The sequence below is a fragment of the Dromaius novaehollandiae genome, chromosome 7, assembly GCF_036370855.1.
Source record: "Dromaius novaehollandiae isolate bDroNov1 chromosome 7, bDroNov1.hap1, whole genome shotgun sequence".
Lineage (NCBI taxonomy): Eukaryota > Metazoa > Chordata > Aves > Casuariiformes > Dromaiidae > Dromaius > Dromaius novaehollandiae.
The window spans coordinates 25409764-25435412 of NC_088104.1; the positions used below are offsets into that span (position 1 = coordinate 25409764).

General features: G+C 36.9%; 1 protein-coding gene across 2 annotated transcripts in view; it reads right to left on the reverse strand.

Moving 5' to 3' along the window:
* The window catches only part of CHN1 (chimerin 1), a 106346-nt gene that overhangs the window by 61302 nt on the left and 19395 nt on the right, over positions 1 to 25649 (reverse strand). For both annotated transcript variants that reach the window (XM_064514985.1, XM_026092810.2), the window contains 4 exons: positions 22562 to 22600; positions 18501 to 18556; positions 11986 to 12017; positions 10804 to 10917 (listed from right to left, as the gene is read on the reverse strand). In XM_064514985.1, coding sequence (XP_064371055.1) covers positions 10804 to 10917; positions 11986 to 12017; positions 18501 to 18556; positions 22562 to 22600 — 241 coding nt within the window. The remainder of the gene's footprint in view (positions 1 to 10803; positions 10918 to 11985; positions 12018 to 18500; positions 18557 to 22561; positions 22601 to 25649) is intronic.

Here is a 25649-nt window from a genome sequence, read left to right on the forward strand (position 1 = left end):
CAATCTTTACTATGGAGAGGGAAGTGCCATAGCATTATGCTCAAACACATTCATTTTTGTTTCATTTACAGCAGTTTCTCCTACAAGGATTTAAATTACTCATGGCTGTCATAGTTCTTTACTTGTACAGGTTTTCTCATACTAAAAGCAACTTGTTCCTGCAAATGGATCTTACTGAGACAACATGCATATTTTAATTCAGTACATCAAGAAAACCTGAGTGGATGACATTAAATTAAAATACAAAGAAGTGTCCTTATCATAAAATAGCTCTGCAAGTGTAATTAGTTTATACCATTCAGGCATTATCTATTATCTGCTAGGATGAAAAACAAAGGACTACTTTTTTTGGAGAGGGGAGTGAGGAAGTATGTTGTTGCTTTTTTTTTTTTTTTTTTTTTTTTTAAATACGCTCCACAGGGAATTCTTCAAGGTCTTGAATTTTATATTGAAACATATCATAATGGATTCTTTTTCAAAGCTTCCTCTAGATTAAAAAGAGCCACAGTAAGATTTTTGTTCCAGTGAGGTTTTGTCAAATCTGAACCAACTTAAACCACTGTTAAGCCCAAATTTAGAATGCAGGTTTACTTAAAGCTATTACACAATGTGCAACTTATTTAAAGGTCATTTTCTCAATGTATTCTACCTTTGATCTTCTAGAAGGTACTCATCTTTTTTTTTTTTTTTTTTTGAAAAACTGTGATTTGCCAGCATACTCATCCTGCTCTCTAAAATGATTTTTCTGCAGAGCTGCATTCCTTGGTAACAAACAAGCACAGTAATACAGGATGAAATATTCACAAACATTTTTAAAAGTCAAAAAAAATGAAGCTTTCTTATTGCTATGTGCAAGAATGCAACCTACAAACCTGGTTCTATGTATGGTAATGCAAAAGATTCACTGAAACACAACCAAAAAAGCCATAGGTAGGTGGGCGTGACAGTAGCGGCAGGTACTATTACTTTCAGGCTGAAAACCTGAAGCACTTCTGACACATATAGCAATCTTTGATGGTTCACAAAGCAAAAATCCTTTGTGGAGATGACTTATAAAGATTATATTGTATATAAAAGGTATATAACACTGAAATAGCATTTTTCATGAACAGATTTCAGTGTGCTGCCTCCATTTTCATATGAAGAAACAGTGTGGTTAAATAAATTGACCACAGCAAGCAGGTGAGCCAATATCATGGTGTGGCACTCAAGACTCTTGGTTCCTGTGCGCTCCGTTAGACATGCCCAGTTTGCAATGCAAATGCATAATCCAGGTGGTGCATCCAGGAGTACAGAGACTGTAGGCAGAGCCAGAAACCAGTTTCTGTGATTTGTCAGGGCAAGCTGACACACAGAGGGAAACAGTATATGAGGTGACTGCATATTAGTGATTTGTGACACGACATCTGCACACAGTAGTCTGAATATACTGCAGAACATTTAGACTATTGTATGCATGATAGTTATTGAAAGGAGTCTAGATTGCACTATCTAGTAGCTGCTAAAAAATAAAAGCTTTGTACTAGCAAGTCTTTTGAAATAAAGCTACATTTTAATGCACTAAACTAAAATCAGAATTAAACTATTCAGGGGAATGTATTAGATGCCTTAGCTTTTTCAAAACAGTGTTATGTTGGTAATGAAATCAATAGACTGCTTTATAGGGGTAAACCCCCATAACATCTTTTGACCACAGTTACTATTCCACAGTGTTTTACCATCTATAAGAATTTAATTCTCTTAGGAAGATGCCTGATCTGCTGTTAAAATGTTTTGTAAATTTACAGGGGGAGAGAACAGATGATAAACACTCATTGTAAAGTAATATGTCCATTAGAATTACCTATCATACCAGAGATTTTTCATTTTAACAGGATTCAATGAAACAGAATAAATTTAAAAGATTTCATCCAGCTGGTACCCTAGCTTGCTGAGAACACATATAACACATGCAAATATATACACACATCTAGCATGGGTATTTAGGCAGGGCTTGAAAGAAAATAATTTTTTTTTGGCTACCAACAGTTCAGCAATAAGGACTCACAGTTTTTCTATTATTATATTCTGTTTTGCTAGAATAAAATTTCTTGCTTAGTGCAAGTGCAGCAGTAGCTAGGGAAGATCTCAATTTATTACTGAAATGGTTAGAGTCCATTTACTCATCTCAAGTTATAAAAGAAAAAAAAATTACCTTGATTCTCTTCCTAGCACCTATCAAATCAGGGGTAGCTACACTGAACTCAGCTGAGGTACATCTCCCTCATTGAGAGGGAGAAGGAAGAGAAAAACGGGGCCAAATAACATTTATTGTTGTCAGTCATTTTGGTGTTTGAATAATTCACAAATGTTCTGATGAAAACTATTATGAGATTAAACAACAATATAAGGCTATTGGTGTTATTCTGAAAGCATATTTACACCGTGCCCATAGTATTTATAGCTGAAGGACTTTTTGTGCTTATTGATGAAGCATAGGAAAAAAGTTGTTTTTCCAAACACACAGATTTATATATTTCAAAAGCATAAAAAAAAAAAAAGAGGCCAACTAAAGGACTAACTCAAAAATATGCTTCTAACTAGCACTTTCTAAAAGCAGTAGAGCAAAGAAGGCAATCCAGTAGAACCTGCAGAAGAGAGAAGAGATCTCCTTTTTAAAAGTGAGAGAATGGGGAGGAGGAGGAGAGAGCAAGGCCAGGCACACTACGTACACGTAAAGATATACATACTCATATTTCATTATCAACTTACTGTATCATATTTTGACTTTTTACTACTTCAACTATGGTAGTGCCTAGAAGCCTCAATCCAGATAGACATCATGCACCAAAAAAATAGCACAGTAAGGATTCTTTCTCCAGAGCTGTGCCTGAGGGGCTCCTGAGAGATGCGGCACAACGTTCCAATTTCTTGTCTAGGCTCCTCCTCGGCTTCGTACTCAACAGACACATGAGACAATATGGGAAGAAAGTAACAGCCTCTCTGACGGAGAACTGAGGCAGAGAGAAATTTAAAGCCTTGAGCTAAGTCATATAGGAAGCTGAGAAGTGAACCCAGACCTTCCCGGCTCCATCACAGTGCCTTATCACAAGCCCAAGCGCCTTCAGCGTGCAACAGGTTATGGCAGGTCTCTGTGGCTCAGCAGGAGCCACAGTCAAAGGTGAACAGTATGCTCTGCAAGGACATGGCATAAAAGGCACAAACTATGTGCGCTGAATACAGCTCTTGGACAAGTTACCAGAAAGTCCAGAACACTGCAAAGCAGAGAAAACTTCTCCAACAAGTGCTGAACTTATACTACCAGGATAAAGTCTGCAGCAAACTGAATTGCCAAAGATAAATTAGACATTCTAGCCAAAAGAAAACAGCTGACAACAACAACAGATGGGAAGAGGAGGGAAGGAGAACAGGAACACAGCAAGAAGACATGAACCATAAGGAAAAAAGCATTCTCGTCTGTGGGAGGGCCTAAGTAGCCAGTTAATTACCCATTAAGGTTAGCAGCTATTTATTATTGTTCTATATACTTAAGCAAAGCCATCTCAGTAGTGCCCAGGTGCACTTCTGTAAGACAGATCCTGAGCAGGACAGCCATTTCAGCCGCTCTGGTCTGCCCTGTCTGCAGCAATTATCCTATATGTATCTCCACATTAACAAAAGGGGAGACTTGCATAGAGCACTCTAATTTCCAAGGGGATTATATTCCAAAGCCAAAGACTCCACCTAACACTACTCTCTTTTCACCTTCCTTGCCATCATCTTTTTAGCTGCTTTGACCTATCCCTTATCGCAACTGATATCCAAAACACTCTAGCCAAACAATCAAGGTATCATGAGAAATGTACTCATATGGCAGAAATAAGCACTTTCTGAGCTAACTCGAACCCAGGAAGGACTACTTGAATTCAGTGCAATTTCTGTTTTCATCTGATAGCTTACTGGCAGCTCATGCACAGAGCAAAATGCTGATGGAAGCAGTTGCAACAATCTGCCCTATATAAATGGCAGATAGCTTTAATTTGCATCTGCTGAGTTTCATCTATTTGTCCTCTTGAATAGCAAGCCATTTTAGACAAGGATTGGGCCTTCCTCTGCATATTTCAGACACTAACAGAAAACAAAGTAAAGGACATCTCACTCACACCTGAATCCCCAGACCAGGTTATTTACTGGTAGTTGTACCTTCCACTTTATTGTTGAAGTAACAGCATATATATTATTTAATTTGAAATTTTATTTAGAAAGAGAAACTTCTTTTACATAGCTTATTTAAATACAAGTCCACCTGTTTTATATTAGAACATAAAAGTGTGCTCCAAAATTTATCAGCACACTCAATTCCCTGAGGCCAGCTCTAGCTCGTATGATGTATCCAGCCAACAGGATGACAGGTTTAGTTTCGGCAGAATTTAAGCTTTCATAAAAGAAGTATTTGGCTCTTCACAAGGAAAAATAAGCCCAGCACATTAGCTGGCATACCTGTTGTGTCAGCCTGTTAAAATAGCTTTAAGCATGAACTGTTTCCTTCATCAAAACGAAGCCCCAGATACTGAGAGTGGCCGACTTTTGAAACGCTCCCGTGAGCTCTGCGCACGTGGAAGCCTGGAGGGGCAGACGAGCCCTTCCCCGAGAACTGCAGCCGCCCCCAGAGGAAGAAGCGCCTTTGGCATCTGATGCCGAATAAAGGAAACTGATCAAAATGGGTCACGCTGAAACATATTTACCCCACCGATACCTTTTCTCACATTTTGGAGCTATTCTCTTCAACCCAGCTAAGCTTTAAAGTTGGTGCATGTGTGCGTGTGTGTATACATATACATGCAGGTATGTAGAGTTTCCCAGGTTTCACTGTTGGGGAACAACTTTGTGTAGATATTTTAGAAAGGTGTCTAGAAACTGAAATCAGTCCCTGCTACTGCCAATCAGTGTCTGGCATAGGGTTTCAATTCAGGTAGAAAATACACAGACAGTAAGACAGGCAAAGTTTAGTCCTTAAAATGGTCTTTTTTTTTTTTTTTTCTTTTCCCCTCCTACTAACTAACATGATGTCAGAATACTATTACTAAGATGAAGTGAAGGGATGTACTACTACTACTGTTATGCAGAGCTCCCTATCTCTGCCTGTTCATAGATCAGCTGTGGATTCAGGACAATGTGTGGCCAAATTTTGCTACATTCATAATTAAAAAATGTAATTCTGCTTTTTCCACAAAAAGTTGCTTCAAACAGTTGTCTGTCCCTGATTCCTCTCCTATATCCCAACCTGTACGAGGCTTTCTAGCAGAATGCAGCTGCGCAGTTTTGATCTCTGAATTTGTAGCATTTTGCACACACTGAATTTTACGCACGTTAAGTAATCGCAGGGGAGTCGATGCATGTTCTGGAGGAGCAAGCACTACATGGGTGACCCAAAAGAACTGCTGAAAGGGAACAGCATACAACTATCAAAGCAATTGTCCTCTGAAACTAAAAAGGTTCATTTGCATCATTATACTCTAACAGTCAGTCAGTTATGTCTCCTCTAAAACATTAGTGGCCATTTTGTTAATGTCATTTCACAATTTATGGAGAGAAAGAATCAATATATCAGTGTCTTGGACAACACAAGAAACTGATTAAATAAACTAAGGGTTAATAATTTTTTACATTAAGTTTGCCTTAACAATTCTCTCCTGATGCCACACAATCTTGAATTTGTGTCCTAACCCCCTAACGTAAAGAAAGTGTGATTCATAATCACTGCTAACATTATTACCTTTTTTTTTTTTTTAAATCATGCTGCAGAACCTTATTTCAATTCATTCTCAATATCACAACAATAGAATTTGCAGGGAGGGAAACCATGGTAACCAACTAAACGTGCTACAGCAGATATCTGCTCAAAAGAACACACAGTACCATCACACTTTAACGCCTACCACTAGTACAGTCTCTACCGATTTCCTTTTTATCCTCATCCTAATTATTAAACAGGCTTTCAACCACAAAAGGCTACATTGTGAACCATGTCTTATTGTTGCTGTCATTTGCCATGGGTCCTAGCATTAAGTACTGCCCTACTGTTTTGCCAAATTTAAAAGCAGATCTAATACCTCCAGGAGTTAATTAGGAATTTTCGGTTCTTTTTATCCATTTGGAACATCTAATTAACATTACAACATATTTTGTATACTTTTATAGTCACTGAGACTCCCCGATACGTATGGACACGCACGCACACACACACACACACACAAACCCCCCTACAATAATTTTCTCATGTTAGTAATTTTTTTAAACTTTGCCTCAGGGTTGCAAAAATTTTTCAGTGGCATTTTTTGATTTAAAATTAATTAGCAAACATTGATGATTTCTGCTCTGCTCTTTTAAAAAAATAAACTATGAGAAACCACATTCATGATTAAGTACACGCATTTAAGATAGCAGGGTTCTGGTTTTGATGCTCTCGTTTGTGTTTATGCTTCATTCTCTTTCATCCAGTGTCTGAATTGATACAATTTCACAGGCCTTCTTAGCCTCTGAACATCAATTTTATCTGAAGGACAGCTCTGAATATTTAACTAAACTCACACACTTAAAACAACATTTAAATTATCATTTCCTTTTCTCTTAGAATATATTTCTATCTTTGTGAGAAATTCTGAGAAATTTGTTTTCTGGAAACAAAACCTATTGTTTCATATTTCAATTTAAAAGGGTACTTCATCTGTAAAAAAAAAAGTGATGATGTAAATTAATTGAACAATAATGGAGGAAAGTAGACAAAAATAGCTAACAAAAGATAGTCAAATGCAGTTTATGTAAGTGGAAAGCAGATTTTATAGCAACTCACAGACAACCTAGCTAACTGAAAAGTTTATTGGGTGAGAATCACTTGCTCCACCTCATTAAAAAAGAAAAAATATTCAAAATCTTAATTTTTAACTCAGTTAACTGTTCCACAGCATTGCACTAAGAATATCTGACTGACTTGGTTAAGACCTTAAAAGCTATTGTCTGTTCTGTCCTCTAATCTGTCATTTAATCTGTGTTAGGCTATGTCGGTAGCTGCAACTTGGGAACAAGATCTTTAGATTTGCTTTACTAAAGCCTAATGGCATTAATAGGATTTTTTGACATGGGTCAAAAAATAATTTAGAAAGGTATAGAGAACAACGAAAGAAAACTTCAAGACCCTGGTCATCCTGAATAGGATGTGCAGTTCGGGTTGTCTCATCTCCTAAAGATCATCCCAGAATAAGAAAAAGGCTCAAAGAAAGATGACAGAGATGATGAGGGGTATGGAAGACCTTCACTGTAAAACCTGAATGTATAGCCTGGGATTCATTCTTCTCTTTACAGGTCAACAGGAGGGATGTGATTGGCATGGAAAAGGTAAATGGAGATCAATTGTTCACTGTTTCTCTTCATATAAAAACTAGGAAGCATAAAATGAAATTATGAGATAGAATTCTCAAAAAAAAAAAAGGGATGCTTCTTCCCCTAAGACTTAAGACAATGAATTCATTCTACAGTTGCAAAATCTGCAAGAGTTCAAAAATGTGTTCAGAAAGCCACAAGGCAAAAACAACAACAAAGCAAGCTATCTATCAAAGACTATTAAAAACCAGAGGTAACAATTCTGCTTCAGAACTCCCTGAGCAGCAAATCTTCACAGGCTGGGAGAGTACACCAGAGAATTATCAGTATATGTTTATCTTGTTCTTATACTTTTCTTCCAACATTTGCTATTCATAGCTATCAGACAGTGGATACTGGACTGGACTTTATACCGGTCCTTTGATCCAACTCAGTGTGTTCATCGTCAGAGAACTTACTGATATTATAACAGAAGTATATAATCTGGGAGAAACTCTTTGCAAACAATTACCCAGATCTCTTCTCAGATCTTCCCATTTCATGTTTGCAAAACAGAAAGGCAAATCAGCAGATATGAGAGAACCACTTCAATCACCAGCCCATACAGCCCCGGATCAGCCAGAAGAAGCACAAGTATTAAGTGACATACTGATATAGGGTTTACTGCTGACATAGGAAGAAAAGGGAACGTGACCTTCACGCCCCAATGTTATTTTGACAGAAGCTAGCTTTCTTTGCCCTTTAATGTTCTCATCCAAAATATGCGCAACCATGAAATTCAGTCTGAAACGGAAAATTAGGCAAAATAGGCTATGAATTTAAAGCATGTACAAGTCATCACTTAAGGCATCCCTTAGAATAACTTAAAAAGAAGTGAAATGCAAAAGAGCCGCATTAGGAGTAGAATGGTGCATAAAAGAACCTTTGTGCACCAACTGCATTTGCATTCTGTGCGTTTTGGCTGTAGTTGAAGGCTGTAGCTTAGTATTATTGTCCAGTCTGTTCCAGATTTCACAAAAACACATTTTCATATCTGTAAATTCTGTCTCTCTACAGAACAGTTACAATTTATAATGTCCATAATTTATTCTGTATCTTGTGGTAAGATTAAGTTGTTGAACAACTGGGAATCTTCAGAGCAAAGCAACAACAATCTGAGTATCTCTCCAAGATGCCCACTGTTAAGCGCAGCCTAGAACTGAACAAGCAAAGACGATAGAGACAGAACAAGAGAGAATGCGGGTGCTTTTACCCTATAACATAGTCAATGGGTATACCTCAAGCACCTAACAGATTACTTTTCATGTTTTACTCAGTGTTTTCCATATCTTTTTCAAAGTACGTGTGAAAAACAAATAGAAAACATTTTATCTTTTTTCATATTATGTTTTGTCATTATGTTAATTACTGCAAGATCAGGATGCTTCTCCGCATTGCTGGGTTCAGTTCTTAAAATGCAATGAAGTCTGTTCTATGTCTGCTTCTTTATCTAAAGCTAACAGCTGACCAAGTTTTCTTTCCTCCCACATCTTCTAAAAGGTAAAACAAAGGTAAAGAAAGGAAAACAAAAATAATATACAGAAGTCATCTTGGAATTAACATGACTACTTGAATGACAGAGTAACATTTAAGACTAGTATGAAAAGATCAAATGGAGTCCCACAGCTAGACAGAAAGCATGCAATCCAATACCCTGAGGTCAACAGAAGTCTTCTATCAAACTTGGAAAGGACTGGGGTTTTGCCCATACATACCACCCTCCTGTCAAACTTGATTTCTGGCCTTGAAAATGACATTCTGAAATTTTTACTGGGGTTGTCTACGTTGCAGATAAAGGTACTTCTCCCTCCTGGCACTGTAGCAATACATATCCAAACAATGGTCTCAAAAAATATGGTAAACTACAGGTAAATTTATGTAAACTTATCACAGCACTCACAGCAAGTTTCCCAAAGTCAGAATGAATGGACAAAGGCTGCAGAAATTGTCTAGTCTTTAAGAGACACTACAGTGAGAGGATGATCATGCTAGATATGAGCATATAAGACTCAACACACTGAGTGAGAATATTGGCTAATGGGTATATTCTGAGTATATAATCCCAGAGAGAGGAAAAACTGAAACTGAGCAAAACGCTGCCTCCAGTCAATGGAAATGCAGATTCCTGCACAGGAACACAGCACTGCAGAAAGTTCTCAGCAGTTCAGCTAAGGAGCAAGAGCACACAAAGACCGCATTCGTATACTTCAAAAGCCAACAGCTAGACAACATAGCATTACTTGCTGTAGGATGGAAAGTGGCATCCTAGACCACCACCCTTTCTAATATAAGAGTCATCAGACTAGAGCATAAGCACAGTGAAATGGCTGCAACAGGCTGCAGTTGCAGATTCTGAGTTGTTTTGCCAAATGCTGAATTTCTTCAAAATAAATCAACAGTAACAGCTTTGCTACCATTTGAAACTGTTTCCCAAATGATCATCAACAGCTATCTATTCTCTTTCCTATTGAGTGTAAAAATACATCTTACTGCTTTCAAAAAGCTTTTCCAGTTTAAAGAGATACCATGAAACTTAGAAGAGACTTATCTTATGATTTGCTGGACTGGGAGCATCTGCAAAAGCAGCTATACCAATACATCCTGCAAGATGCTCAGCAGCTTCATCACTCACAGCCTGCAGACCTTGTGCTTTCTGCAACACCAGCAGCGAATGGTAGGAATTCTTTGTCTTCAAGCCAGATGTTAAGACAACTGTTTTCTTTTTAGTTTTGCATGAACATAATAAGAGCAGAAGTAGATGAAATTGGTATTGCTTATCAGACCTTGCTTATTGCTTTATCACAATGTATTATTTCAGGATAGTCTTATTGTAGTCAAAATCTTGTTTTTCCCATGTAATACTTTGAGTAATTGTTTCTCTTTCAATGTTTTTTTGCCCTATTTAGATTTCAAACTTTGCTAACAATCAGTGTTTTCCATCTGAGTTTTTCCAAACTGACATAGGGTACTTAGGTGCACAACCCAGGCCAAAATAACCTTAATTACTCTAAAGGTAATGTTACAGTTATTCTTTTTTTCAGTGGGTATATTATCTGATCCACTTGACAGAAGTTTACAGAGTGAGTGCAGACATTGTTAACTAGCAAGTGTTCACACAAACCTAGTGGTTATCGGCCAGTAACAATGACCTGAGAAGAGCAAATGAAGGAAAACTACACGACAACTATGATCTTGATCTTACACAGTAACAAAAGCTAGAATTTCAGAAACGGTTAAGAAAGGATGAAGATACCAACCCTGTAACTAGGCCACAAAGATACAAGTTCATTAGATGTTGACTATGGTTAAAAAAAAAAAAAAAAAAAAAAAAGGAATTTTAAGCACTAAGTCACCACAATCTTTTGAATATTTTATAAATTCAAAAATGAAATATTAATTACCAACCTTAATGCCAAAGTGTAGGTTCCGGGTTGCCGTTGGCTTTCACGAATGAGATAGCTTCCTTCTGCAACACTTAATAATTGGTCAGCTTCCTCCCTTGAGATCATACCATGGAATCTAAGGAATGGAGACATTTTGAAACACACTCCTTTTCAAAGTTTTAAATCACTTTTCCCCCTTCTTTTAAGAAGAAATGGCTATAAAAATGACTACTTTGCAGGAACATACACCTTAAATTAATCTCCCTTTCTGCCTGCATTTGACTGGTTTTAGCAAAAGTCACTTGAAATGGTTTAGGAAGGCTTCTCTTTATCTATGAAACAGGCATATTGCTTTTAAAATATGCATCCATCAATTTAATACGTAGAAATAAGTCCATTTTCTGCTGTGGGCTTCATGGTTTGTGCCAATGGTATCCTACGCAGTATTTTGCGGCACTCAGGGACATCATACAATTTGCTAAAATCTTGGGGTTTACACATGATCTCAGCAATTAATGGTATAACAACCTAGCTATGCTACCTATTTTATACCAAAATAAACACAAATAAAATCTGCTTTGTTTCTCCACACTAAATCTAACCATCATTGCCATAACAGTCTGAAATAGGACAAATACATATATATATATATTGTACATTTATATCACATTGCATCTCCCCCCCAGAAAAACATTTGTTGCAAAAGCCAGCCTCTGAGTTAGAATAAGCAACCCTTTAAAAGTGCATCAACATGCATTTTTCTCAAGGTAGCATTCAATACTATTCATATCCATCAGAAAATGCAGCTGTAATTTTAGACAGATAAATGGTACTGTAATAAGAATCTGATACTGCAAGGCCATGGCACTACTGTAATAAGAATCTGATACTGCAAGGCCATGGAGTTGCAGCAGCCTGGCAGAAACAACCAAGCTGAGGTGAAAATGCAGTGACTGCTCACAGTACGCCCATCAAAATGGAAGATCTGACCTTGCTGCGATTGTGCATACAGAAAGCTGAGCAGCTCATGGAACGAGCTACTGCAAGGGAAAACAGCCTAGGAAATGGGGCCTGGGACATCCAGCCCCATGTCCTTCTACTGGGAAACAGGCAGAAGAAACACAGTGTCTACAGCAAACACTTTCAGTGTTTTCTCTAAATATTATCAACCAACAAGTCACTTTCATATATGTACGTTACTTACTCTCTTCCATAATATTTGGGTCTGTTCTCCACCTATTGAAAGAAACAAATGGAAACTGTGATGTTACATTTTAGTAAGTATATCAACATAGCAAGCATACTGTCTGCAATACAGTAAAATAGAAAGCGATAGAAATGCGCTTCTGAATGTATAGATAAAAATCATTTACCATCCTAGGATTTTCCCTGGGGGAACTGTGGTCAGCAAACACACCATGAAAGCCAACACCGCACCTCAGGAAACGTCGACTTCTGCAAGGTTCCCAACAGAGTGCGAAGGAATGAACTGCCCCTATCACACATCATCCCTGTGGCTTTGCTCATACAAACTGAAAGTGTCTAAATATTGCTGGTACACGTTGTCAAAAAATGAAACACCACCATTCCACGGGTGTGAACGTATTATATTGTTAAGTGCAATAGTACAGTGAAACATCTACAAAATCTTTAAATTTACAAGATAACTCCTATTGTAAAGCTATTGGTGTCACTGCTGGGAAAAGGTAAGTCACTAGCATATCCCACCAGAGTGAGGGCAAGTGGCAGGTTAACTGATTATTAGAAAGTGCCTATTCTTGATCTACTTGACCTCACAAAACTGAATGGTCTGCAGTGCTGCCTAAAAGACCTATGTGTATATGTAACGCAAGACAGTCCATGCTCTAGAGAGCAGACCGTGTAAATGGACACGACAGGCAACGAGTGTCTGAAGAGGTCAGTTTGCCTGGTAAGAATTTCAGATGACCTAACTCATCTGCAATTCTCCAGGACGCTGATAGCAGAGTAAGGAACTGCAAATCTCCCACAAGTCATTTTAGTAATCTAAACCACCAGATTATCCTGCCTTGCTAAGTTTAACAGAAAGAAATCTTTGGGGAATAGAATTCAACAGTTATGCAACCCGAACTGTAAGAGTCTAAAATGATTCAGCTATAAAAAATGGAAAATATTCACTGTAAATTATCACCTCAGTTTCATTTTCCTATCTTTCCAGGAAAATGCTTTATAAATTAAAAGTAGGCCTTTTCTCCAGTTGTTTCAATGCAATAAAGTTTTCAGACATCTAAAATATCAAAAAATATATCCTGATGTACAGTCAAATAACAATTCTTCCATAATCCCAGAAAATAAAAAGCTGTTGTGATGGTTCATCACTTCAGAAAAATCATTCCATCACTGGAAAGACTAATAATGTTCTAAAATATTTCTTTTTCCTACATAAGAACAAACAAGAGCTGACCAGTATGGTAACCGTTTTCAAAAATCCTGAAGAGACTGGATCATTTCAAAGAAGGAAAAAGCTTTCGAGGGTACTAGAAAAGTTTATCTATTCTCTATTTCTTCAAGAATGTTAGGCATACAATTATTTCCACTCAACTGGCTAAACAAGCCTAAAGATAAGTGAATGCACAAGTCCTTGAAAATCTTGCATATTTTCTTGTCAAAAGTAGGCTATTTATTCCATAGGAAGAGAAAAATATGAAAGCGGAAAGGTGAAAATATTTTATTATTATACAAACCTGCAACAATTCCTATCTTAGCAAGTAAAGCTAAGCTTAAAACTCTCAAAAAAAGACACTAGTCCCAGTCAGTTTATAAAAAAAGAATCTTGTCATGAATTGCACTTCCTATACCTATACCTATATTTATATACATACACACACAGTTATATCGACTTTAGTCAGCTTAGCAACTTAGGCATAAAAGAATGCTTAGCATTTTTCTAACTTTAGCCATTCTTAACTGCATCAGAATTAGAAGCAATACAGGGCTTTCTGTGTTTTTTGTGCCCGTTCGGACTTCACAAAATTCCTGCCACACTTTATTTCCATAAACTAACTGGAGGACCCAGGTATCCTCCAGTTACGTGTGATCATTGAAAGCCAAAACTCGGAGGCCTCTAATGGGTCTTCTTTAGCCTAACGCTCATACTCCTCAGCTATAAGTAAAGGGGAAGAAATCAAAACATCAGCTAGATTGGACCTAAAACCCATCTAAGAAAAGAAAGGCATTTTTAAACAGAAACACAAAAGTAACTGAGGTTGTTAGCTGAAAATACAGTCCAATTGTACTCTGAGGAGCTTCCTTCTCTTTTGACAGTATTTTTGGGCTGCAGTATTGTTTAGCATGAGTAAAGGTAGTCTTAGCTGGTCATGAAGCCACTGAAACCAAGTCTATGAATAGATAAATGGTGTAGGCTTGGCAAATGCCTTACAATAACCAGTACTTTGGAAAAGAGCTTGATTACTATAAAACTTGGGAAGCTGTTCTGGGTGCATATCATACATATAAAGCCATCTTTGAGAACAGCGCTAACAGAGATGTGCATTATATATTCCCAGCCTATGCTACACTTGTGGACTATTCACAGAGGTCATTTTGACAAGACTACATACAGACCCCATTTAACAGGCTTGTTAACTATTAGCACTGGATTAGGATGGAGAAAAGAAAATGGCAGTGATCTTAATTATCTCCATCATTTGACAGGTTTGATATCTTTTCATATATAATTACTATATTAATATATATTATATATAAACTTTATATATATTATATATAAACTATATATAATACAATATACTATTAATATTTATCTGAAGTATAACATGACATTCAAGGATTCTCTAAATATGCACACACACACGTGTATATATATAAAAGATTATATGCACAAAAACAAATTCCAGGAAGACAATACAATATTAATTGGAAAAAGTTATAATATGTATGTGATCCTAATGCAGAAATCAAACATCCTTAAAATGTTACGGTATCATCAACTTTGAAATTTATAAATGAACATTATGCAGTGTTAAAAGCCTCAGCTCTGCTGCAACCTTCACGATAAAAAAATCCCAAATGGATGCAATGCTGATTTAACCAGAAGGTAACTCCACTGATCTGAGTGCTACTCTGATATGAAACTGGAGTAACAAGGTGGAAACTTGAGTTATCTGTATTTGAGAAACATTTTCATGTTAAGTAGGTTATTCTAGCTGTATCTCCAAATATCAGCAATTGTACATGTCTTTACACCTTAAATAAAATGCTGGGTTTTTGTGGTGTAATTTCCAATTATTATTAAATAAGTGCTTTTCCTTCTAATCATCACTCCTGCTTATTTCAACAAGTGGAATACAATAATGCAAGAGAAATAATTTATGTGCTAATACATTACTGAATTACATGTTATTCCCTCCCACTGACCTCTTTGATGTTCTCTGGACCAAAAGTCTCTTCCTAATATTTATGAATTTGTTTATACAGCTGAATAATTCAACCACTTAGGAAAAGATTCTGCTCCCCACTGACTCATGCACGGCTGCTAATAGAAACCCAGCAGAGAAAGAGCAGATCACAAAGCTCAACACTAGCAGAATAAGCTGAGACCACAGAGAAAGGTTAAACATGTTGCTACTCACTGAACATATTTTCACTTCAGATTTGGCTCAGCTACATAAAGTGTTCAATACTTACAATGAAAAACACTGTTAGTTGCATCATAATAAAATGAATGTAGAAGCAGGAAAAGGCACAAGGTTAAGGTATTATTTCAATTTTACCTTTATTAGTTAAACATAAGCTTCAAAGAGCTGTATGTTTTGATAAATGGATTCTTTAAGAAAATGTGCTTTTAATATGTTCTGTTCTGCAGCTAAGTATCTGCAACTGACTGATTATTATACAGCTCTGCTTTATTTAGCTCAATTCTTACTAACTTTCTCACTCTCTACAGTAGAGTTTGTGGTGCAGATGCGGGTTTACTCTGCAATTCAAAGGGCGGGATGAAACTATATTAAAATCAAAATGTCTTTCTTCGCTCCTCCTTGCACAGGGACAGTTTTACACTTAATTAAAAGTTTGTCATATGTTATAATTTCATTTAGATTTCGTGGAAATTTTATATTGCAGTCAATAATGCATTGCATTTCTGTCCTCAGTGATGACAGGACTCAGAGAAGTGTTTTAACTGCTTGTGGCAGTTCCTCCAGTCACCCCCACTGATTCTAACAGACTTCACAATTATCGAATTAGGTCAGGAGGACCTCTCGAGGTATGAAAGCAGTAAGCTCAGATACCCTCTGAGGAGCTTAGATCATTAGTTCATGCAGGACACCACTCAGCCATCAAAATTTCCTCCCCAAAGCAGTTTAACTTTTCAATTTGCCACCTATATAATAGCTAAGAAAATTTTATAATTAATAGTATTAAAATTCAGTTAGTCAGGATAAGCTGTATTTGAAGAAGCTCCATACAGATGCTTTTATATTTGCCTGGCATGAATAGGTATCTTGTTTGATTCTGAAAATAAAGCAAGCTGTGTCTGATCAATACCTGAAGGATTTCCATCACCCCAGAGACAGGAGACCTTTTTAAATATTCAGATACTGCATATGTATTTATATCTCTGCTTATTCAACTTGATAGCTAATATTATTCTGAGAAACATTATGAAGGAGAACTTGGTATAAATTCTGCATCGGAGTTCTTATCACTTAGGGTATAAAGACGCGAAAAGTTCTCTCTGCAGTCAAACTAGTATGGGATCTAATGCCAACATTATATCCCACATATTGAATATGCTGGACCTCTTCAGTCATTTTACAGTTTCACCCTGAACAGGTTGGACATATGCACTGTGCATATCTATATGCACAACTGTTATAATCATTACTTTATCTGCTGCAAGACTTCCTTAACTGTACTGGTATTTTCCCAGTTCTTACATTTCTACTACAGGTAGTAAGATAAGGAAAAAGAAGAAAAGAGAAATACCAAGAGAAAATGATGCTCCCCCTAATATTGTGCAAGGTTCCAGATGGTATGCAGTCCACACCCATTCTGCACGACTGTTAGATAAGGCGTGATTAGATCCAACAAAGCACTTGAACAGATTGTTAAGTGAATAATCCCACTGAAGTCTATGCGAATATCTCCATGCATGCCAGGAAGGCTAGGTTATTATTCTTGAACTGGAAATAGTCTTACTGCTTGCAGTGGGCATTCATACTCTTTAGAGTTATGAACATGCGTTAGAAAACCAAGATCCCACAAGACTTCAGATATTTTGTATAATAATGTAATGAAAAACCCTAGCATAGAGAACACACAAAATAGAAAAGAACCCTGCTAATAACATTGCAATGTGTAACAAAATTGGAAAAGCTTGTTTTTTCATAGTTCAGGTCTTATCTTCTATAAATCTCTTCTTCAAATCTCCGTCCCACCTTACTGGATGCATGTACGATCTCTGCACAACCACCTGATGAAGAACTCTCTTCATGGGCACTCATTAGCGGTGGCAACACTGGTTAAAAGGAATCTTTTCGCCAAGCTGTTCTTGTAGAACTAGTGTATTCTTCTTTCACACGGCTACATCCTGCTCAACTGTAAGGAGCTATAACTGTATCTTTTATAAAAATACAAATCTATCAAATTAACAAAAGAAGACATGGCTGTTTCCACTAAATGAAATATTTAACTTTCATTAAATCTCTACTTTTTATCTTAGAAGTTGACAGACTACTTGGTAGAATCACAATTGGGCATTTGAAAAGAAGACAGCGAAATGCCTGTTTAATTCTGTAAACTAATCCTCTCTGTGATGTAAACTATAAGCTATTAATGTTCCTGACAGTACTATGTCCCCCTGTATTTAATACTATGTCAAAACGACTAACATATCTCAAAGATTAATTTCCTTTCTCTTAGCTCATGATAAAAATACTTATATTTTATTGCAACAATTTAATAACTTTCAGTGGTTATTCTGTATGAGCTGTGTTTTGTAATACGGTTTAACAAGTCAAACCTAACATTTCAGCATTTTTGAAATTGATGCTTCCCAAGTTCTCAACTGAACCTGTAAGACAGATGCAGGTCTGAGCACAAGCTTGCTGAGGCATGGATGTCTGGTATCGGTTAAAAGTTACCACAGTTCTGAATAGGTGCTTGTCTTCTGCAATGCCATCGAAGGCACATGAGCAATTCAGTGCCTCTCTCAACAACTGACCCTATGAGTAGATCTCAGCTTTCGTATCACTGCGTATCAACAGGATCCCACTGCTATTGCTTAGAATCTTAAAAGCTGTGGCTCTTCATGGTTTAGTTACTAGGATTAATAAGCCCAACTACTCTGGCTCAAATAACAATGACAAGAGGTTTCAGCATGCATTTAGCAGCAATATATGCAAGAACAGATGCATATTTTCTCTGCACAGTTTTGCTCTTGCTCCTGTGAATTTCTAACCCAAAAAGGAACAGAAAAAACGTGTTTCTATTTATTTAAGAATCAAAACCAGTAAATGATTCTCAGATATACACATCATATTCAAAATGCTTTTTAATTCTATATTTAGATGAAATGGATTTCCAGGTACCAGTGCCCCCAAGGCTACTTATTCTACCCACAGTGCCAAGTCACCTATGTAACAGTTATTTTGGTTCCACAACATTAAGTATAGACTTTGAATTAGCGGACTGTATAAAACATTGAATTGTTATGATACCCACCTCACGAGTGCAGGTTATCCTTCTAGGATGAGGAGCTTCCTGTTGCAACTGATACACTGAGAGAAGATAGAAATTAAATTCTGATTAATACAGAATCAGTAGGCATTTTAACATTGAATTTTGCTGTTTAATAAAAAAAGAAAAGATTTCTTGCAAGATTTTATGCAAGGATACATATACCAATGTCTCCAAAGTTATTTATAACTGGTTAGAAAAGAGTCAGTTGCTAGCCAAACCAATTGATAGAGCACTAGGGAGTCACTGGGTAAGATCAGGCAAGCTTCACTCATGCAGATCAGAAAAGAAACTGGATAAACAGAAAATTAAATTTTCTCATATGTCAAATCATGCAGCTGTCACACTTTCTTCAGTAAGCAGCTGGAGTCTCATCCTACTATGTTGGACATACTTTCAGTCAGCAGAAATCTGTTAAAACTTTACACAAATCACTCAGAAATTTGCAGAATCAAACCCTCTACTTTTGCCACTACTCAACACTAATCTTTCTGCACAAAGTAAAAAATGGCCTTTGCATTTGCAGATCTAAAGACATTAGGAGTTGAGTAGCAGAGTCAAACGTGTAAGGCCCAAATTGCGCGGCATTACTAATATCTTCCAACCCTCCCCTCCCCCCCTTTTTTAAAAATAAGGCTCACCAAGCCAAAATGAGTCTTAGAAGCCAGTTGTAAATTTAATAGTACTAATGTGCTGACGTAATAACGTACTACCAAAGGAGTGACTCTCAACTTCTTCCACAAAAGGAGTTTGGTTTGGTAATTCACCTTCAAAATGAGGCTGTCAACAGTAATTTAATATTTGAACAGTATTCTGGAAATTATCTTTCAGTCATTAGTACTAACACCGAGGTCTGTTAACAAATGCTGTCATCTCCTTCAGATAAAAAGACCATAGATTAATTTACCCAATAAGATTTGATTTCATTACGCTTGTCATTTGATCAGAAGTCTTTTCCACAGACAAATATTGTATTAACATTCTAAGTCAGATGAGAATGGAGGAAGTGGCAAAATGCCTGATGATATGGCAAACATAAGATTGGTTGGAAAAATTCACTCCCTTTTGCTCCAAACAAAAACACCAACATTTTATGTTGATGTTACTAAAAAGCAATCAGTATCATTTGGTATTGGTATTACAGAAATGTTTTTTGCAAGTGATGAAAAACAGCACATTAGTATATAAACCAGCAAGCTTCATTTCAAGCATAGTAAGACCATTTATTTGCCTAGCACGCAGATTCGCTAGCTTCCATTAAAAAAGTTGTATTTGATGGCACTAGCCCTTGTCCATGTCCAATTCTTAGAACTGCAGAGCCAAGTTCAAAGTAAAAAATAAAAAAAAAAAAATCACAGAGTGAATATGGATGTCTCTGAATGTCACTGGAGATTCACAATCAGCATGCTCTGCAGAAATAGGCTAAAAATTGCGAATCGTTTCCCACCTTACTTTAAGCAAGGTTGAAAAGATTTTCTGGAAGAAACTCTTTCAAAGACAGTACCTTTCCTCTTCTTCCACTCAGAAGCACAGCAGGTAGACCAGTTAAATTACAAACCAGGCTCCCTATCCTCCTCCCATAATTGATGTATGCAGTTCAAACTGTTCAACACCAGCTTCCTTGCAGTAACTGTTGCCAGGGCAGTCAAACAAGACATTCTTCTTCATCCATTATGAGACAGAAACATAATCAAACTCCATGATTGTGCACTTAATTCTAAATTATGAAAAAGGCTCACCATGGTGAACCATGATGCTGTAGGAGACTGGGTGCACAACACATTTGCACATACCCATGCCTTCAGCTCCTGACAAACTGCCAATGGGGCATAAAGCACATATAAAGAGTATAGATTATGGCATAGAATAAACTGAACAAAGAGGCAGTGCTCCCTGAGTTCACAGAGGTACAGCACTATGGTTCATTATTAATGTTTACAACTGGAAGCAAAATATACAGAAGTCAGTAACAAGTACATAAACGTGCTGCAGTCATGATTAATGATTTTTAATACCAGGGAGCAAATGTGTATTAATTTCATCTTTTAGCCATCCTCTGTAAGACAAAAGCTTGTTTGAATCATTCTGTGTGCAACTGCTTTAATATTAAGCAACTGACATGGCATATGACAAGCTACTGATACCATAAACTATGATTCAAAAGGCACAGACAGGCTTCACCACTAAATTTACAGATTAAGGTCTCAACCATCCCAGCAATTGCATACATTGGCAAGTATTAAAAATAGTTCATAGTCTAAACAAAATACTGAAGATGGACAAATTAAAAGTCTTTAGCCTTTCTTTTTTTTAAACTTACTGCCTTTCTATTTTTTTCAGTTAACATAAAATGCATTTAAGAGACTCCAATATTCCTAGACTTTTGAGGCCTATGCAGTTTTTTCAGCTCCTACAATCTTCATTATAAATTTCACAGTACTTGGCTATTTACTGTCAGCATCATCTCCTTGAAACTTCTCATGAGACACTCTCTCATTTAGAAAAGTATTCCAGTCCTCAAAGTTGCATAGAAGATCTTGAAACACTTTAACAAATTTAACAAATCAAAAATCAGAAACCAAAATTAAAACCAAAATCAAGGCCTGTTTATGATTGCTAAGGCCGGGGTGATGAACATGTGAGGTTGGCAATGGCAGGGATGGAAAAAAGGCAGCTAAACTCTGTGAGCCATTAGCAGAAGGGTGATTTACGTGGTGGAAAAGCTCTTTTGTCAATGCCCATTTTAATTCTACTATATATTTTTAGCAGATTAAAAAAAAAAAATCTAATCTGCTCTCTTACACTTACTCTCCTTTTAACACTGGTTTTCACCAAGTCGTCAAGACTAAACTAAAATCTCTGATTGTAAAGAACCTCCCATTCCAGGGTGAAATCCTTTTTGACACAACTGAAAGCTCTCAGATGTCAGCTCTCCCCAACCTATAGTGAACAATATTTTCATCATATAAAATGTTGCTTGAGCAAATACCTTTAGCCAACCTCAGGACACCAAGCCTCCAGAATATATACAAAAGAAAATGTAACCGTAGGTTTGATATTCCTAAAGTGATGTGTATTAAGCAAACAAACATTCTGCTTTCAAAATCTGCTTTTAACAGAAGACTTCGTTCTCGCCTTTTTGAAACCTCAAGATGTCTAGTACCTGCCCCTATTTTTTCTATTTACGGACCAAGAAACAGAATTTACAGGTGAGATACTGTGGGAAACTACAATACTTTACTATAGCGCCTTTTCGTCCAGGCATTTTCTTCAGTCTCCTGGCACCTCCACCAGCACTGCCAAAGAACAAGTTATTCCATTACATGGGAAATGTTTGTACTTCAAATTTATTTATTTTAATTAGGAATGAAAAACAAAAAATTGTGAAATTCTCAATGCAAAGGAATCGAGCTCTGATCTCAGGGCAGGGTGTCTGGGCTGCTGCCACGTGTACATGATGGAGGAAACCTGCAAGCCCAGCTTCCACGAGCTAGGGCAGGCACCCAGGAGAGCTGCAAAGCCAAGGCAGGCAGGCAACCAGGCCCTTCTAGGGGGACTTCAGAAAACCACCTTGTGACTTCACTGGCACTCCACATCAAAAAAAATGCTCTTATTTTACTGCATCAGCAAATTCTGAGAGAAAACTATTTATTTTGAATTTTTATAATCGACTCTAGTCTCAACTCTAGTGATACCTGTTACCAAATCGTATAAGCCTAGAAGTTTCCAAGTGATAGTAACTTAAAGGCAAAAATGGAGTTCACGCAAGCACCAATCTATGCAGCCTCACACGAGGGGGACCACTCACCCTAGTAAGGTGCGCAGAGTCTAGCCCTCAGAAAAAATCTGCATCCATTTGGCCTTGAGGAGAAATGACTGCAACTGTCTCTAGATAATAATGAACCCTTTTACTTTTGTTACTTCTTAAACTGATATTCTAATGGAAAGAAAAATGATTACTTTGAAGCACTGAAATGAAACATTTTCAACTCAGACGTAAAAAAAAAAAAAAAAAAAAAAAAAAAAAAATCTGTTGAGATACTTACAGTAAGATTTCCAAACAGGTGGTCTGTATTCATCAGTATCTGAAAGAGCAATGATAAATCTCAATGTTGTATTAAACATTTTAAAACAGAAATAAGCCTGCAGAAGCACTTGCAGATTTATTAAGATAAATACTGCACCTAGATTCTAAAGTTACTTTTACTAGTGGAGCAGAGAACAACTTGTTAAAAGTTTCCTCCTTTTTACTTAAAATGAAAATAAAGAAGGTATTTTTTGAAGCTTGACAGAACAAACGCTATTTGCAAGATGGCAAACGCACACATCAGAAGCCAAAATACTAAAGACATAGAAGGGAGGGAAGCGTATTATTTTATTATGTATATATTTGAAAGTTTGCTTTTAAATTACACTAAAAAGATGTTTTTGTCTCAGTTTATACTCCAATACTCATTCATGCCCTTAGCTTCTTCCACTTCCGGAGAGCAATTATGTAGCAACTCTTAAAAATAGTATCACAGCATGTAAGCACTACTGAAATATTTCACAAAAGAGCAGCATTTCTTTCATAGTGAGTACAAACTCTACTTTAAAACAGTCAGTGGGTACTAAAAGCATATGTCTAATCACAAATTTTAATTCTCAAATAAAAAATTCTCAAAATTTTCTAAGTTCTATCTCGCTTGTGAATTGCTGACAACTGATCTGACATTTTGAGCTCAGGGTCCTGTCACTAACTTCATCTCCAATCCACTATTTCACCTCTCTGGCCACATAATCCCAGCTTTAATTCTGATCCTGCAAGGTACTGAGGCTTTCTGCAAGATGCTGTCCTTATTCGTCGTGAAACTCCTGGGAGTTATTCAGTACTCGTGACGTCAAAAGGTGCAGAGCTGGGACAATGCAGTCCCTTCTCACTGCAGTATTCATTTCTCAGCACCATCTGCACATCTGCTCACATTGGTACTATCTGCTGCATCCAACATAACCCTAATTTCTGCTTGTTATCATGATGTTACATTAAAGGACCACCTAGGAACCTCTTCCTTCAGTTTGGGCCTGTCAGGCATCTCTACTCTAGACTTAAGCCCTCCAAAATTGAGCCATAAACTGGCCAAGTTTTTTTGTTTTGCCTCCCCTTAGCATAAGCAACCTTTCTTTGAATACTTGCTTTAGTCCTTCTCTCCTACCTACAGTCATGTCAAAATACCTCTAAGTCAGAGCTTAGCAAAATTAGCTGCTTTCTAGTTTAATTGGCAAACATTTGCACTGAAGCTTCCCAGATCCACCCTGCATGCTGTCCAGCCTGGCTGAACTACCACTTTGCTTGATTTTTTACCTTATATTTTGCTGCTACATACAAACAGGGTGTAATCCTTACAGACTGCCTCAGTGTTAGTGGGTTTTATAAACACATTTTTTGTTATTATTAAGGCAGCACTTGGGTCAAACTGCCATTGCCCAGAATATTATTTTTTTGATCCTTGGAAGGCCCTGCAGATGTGATGCTCTAATGTCCTGGGTATCTGACCGAATAAATACCTCACAACTGCAGAGAGCTCTTCAGCCACCCACACTACACTGTGTCAGTGAAAGAAAATCATCAGCAACAGATGCATCAGCGGTTATTCATTCCTACTTTGATATTTTTTAATTAAAGCAGTGCAAGTAGATTCATTCCAGAAACATTGTAACATGATCCCTTAACACTGTAATGTCACATGGAAAAACGGCAAAACCTGTAAGTAAAAATAATGGGTTTAGTCCCAGAAGACTATTTTTACCCCATTAGCTGATTTTTTTTTTTTTTGCTATAGTCTTTTATAGGCAACATATGCATCGGTTTGATTTACAAATAAATGATTTAAGTAAAGGACAATATGCACTGTATTTGTAAAATATGAGCTAACTGTTACAAAAATACAAATATTTTGGCAGTCTAACCTACCTTTGCTTGCACTCAAGCTGTATAAGTGTTACAGCTAAGGGCAGTATGATTATAAAACCAAAAAGCAACAATATTTCTGCCAAAAAAAACCCCCAAACCTTGTTAAAGCCAGATAAGAACAGCGGTAACTTTTGTATAACAAACATTTAACATTCAGAAATTGGAAGGGATGATTTATGTTATGCAGCTGTGCGTAAGTATTTTGTTAGAAAATCTGCCTGTAAGCTTTACTGCCTTAACACTGTTAGAATACCCTCAGGCCATCCCACATGAGGCAATGAAAAACAAAAGGTCATTTCTATTGCAAATTAAAAAAAAGTTATCTGAAATAAAATACTATAGCAGCAAGTACAGTGCAGTAACACCAGTGAAAGAGTGGGTCTGTAGTTTGTTCCTGTGCAGGAACGCTTCCATTATTAAAATCACTCTGCTATGCAAACATAAAATACAATGACTATTAACATCGGACTGGTCTGATGGCAGTTACCTGTTTTTAAAACTTAATTGTTGTGGTCTGATTTAGCAAGCCATCAGTATTATGAAATGCATAACTAGGAAAAGAGCTTGATTTTCATACAATGCATGTTTCCACGTATGGCATCTCCAATTAGGCACTCAAAGTACCTGAAAACCACTTGAAGGCATGATAAAAGACTAAAGAAAATGCTGAACCCAAAATACATCTTCTCACTAACACTGTACCACCTTCTAATTAACACAACAAACTCTACTTTGTCAGTTCTCAGGTTTTTCTGCAGCACCCAGCAGTGTGGTATCTAAGCTCCGCTAAATGTTTCCATGATAAGATCAAATCATTTTCTACAAGCTGTGCATCATGTTTTATCTTAACTATATTTTCTACCTTAAGTGAGACTCAGTTCAACTTAAAGCTGATCTTCTCCAAAGGTCTGGAGTACCAAAGAAAATATAAATGCATAAAATGATGCTACAAACTCTGTCCAGATGTGATCCTACTGACAGCAGTGAGACTTTCACCAGCATGAAGGCCATGCTCATTGGCAAATACATTTTTAGATCAAGCACACTGTCCATGTGCATAAATTGCAATTTCAAATTGAGCCTGGATAAGCTGATAGGTGCTGAATAATCTTCCTAACCTTTAAAAATGAAAGTGTTTGATTATTTCCTGCTATTCTAGGCAGTGACAGCTTTTGAATTCTTCA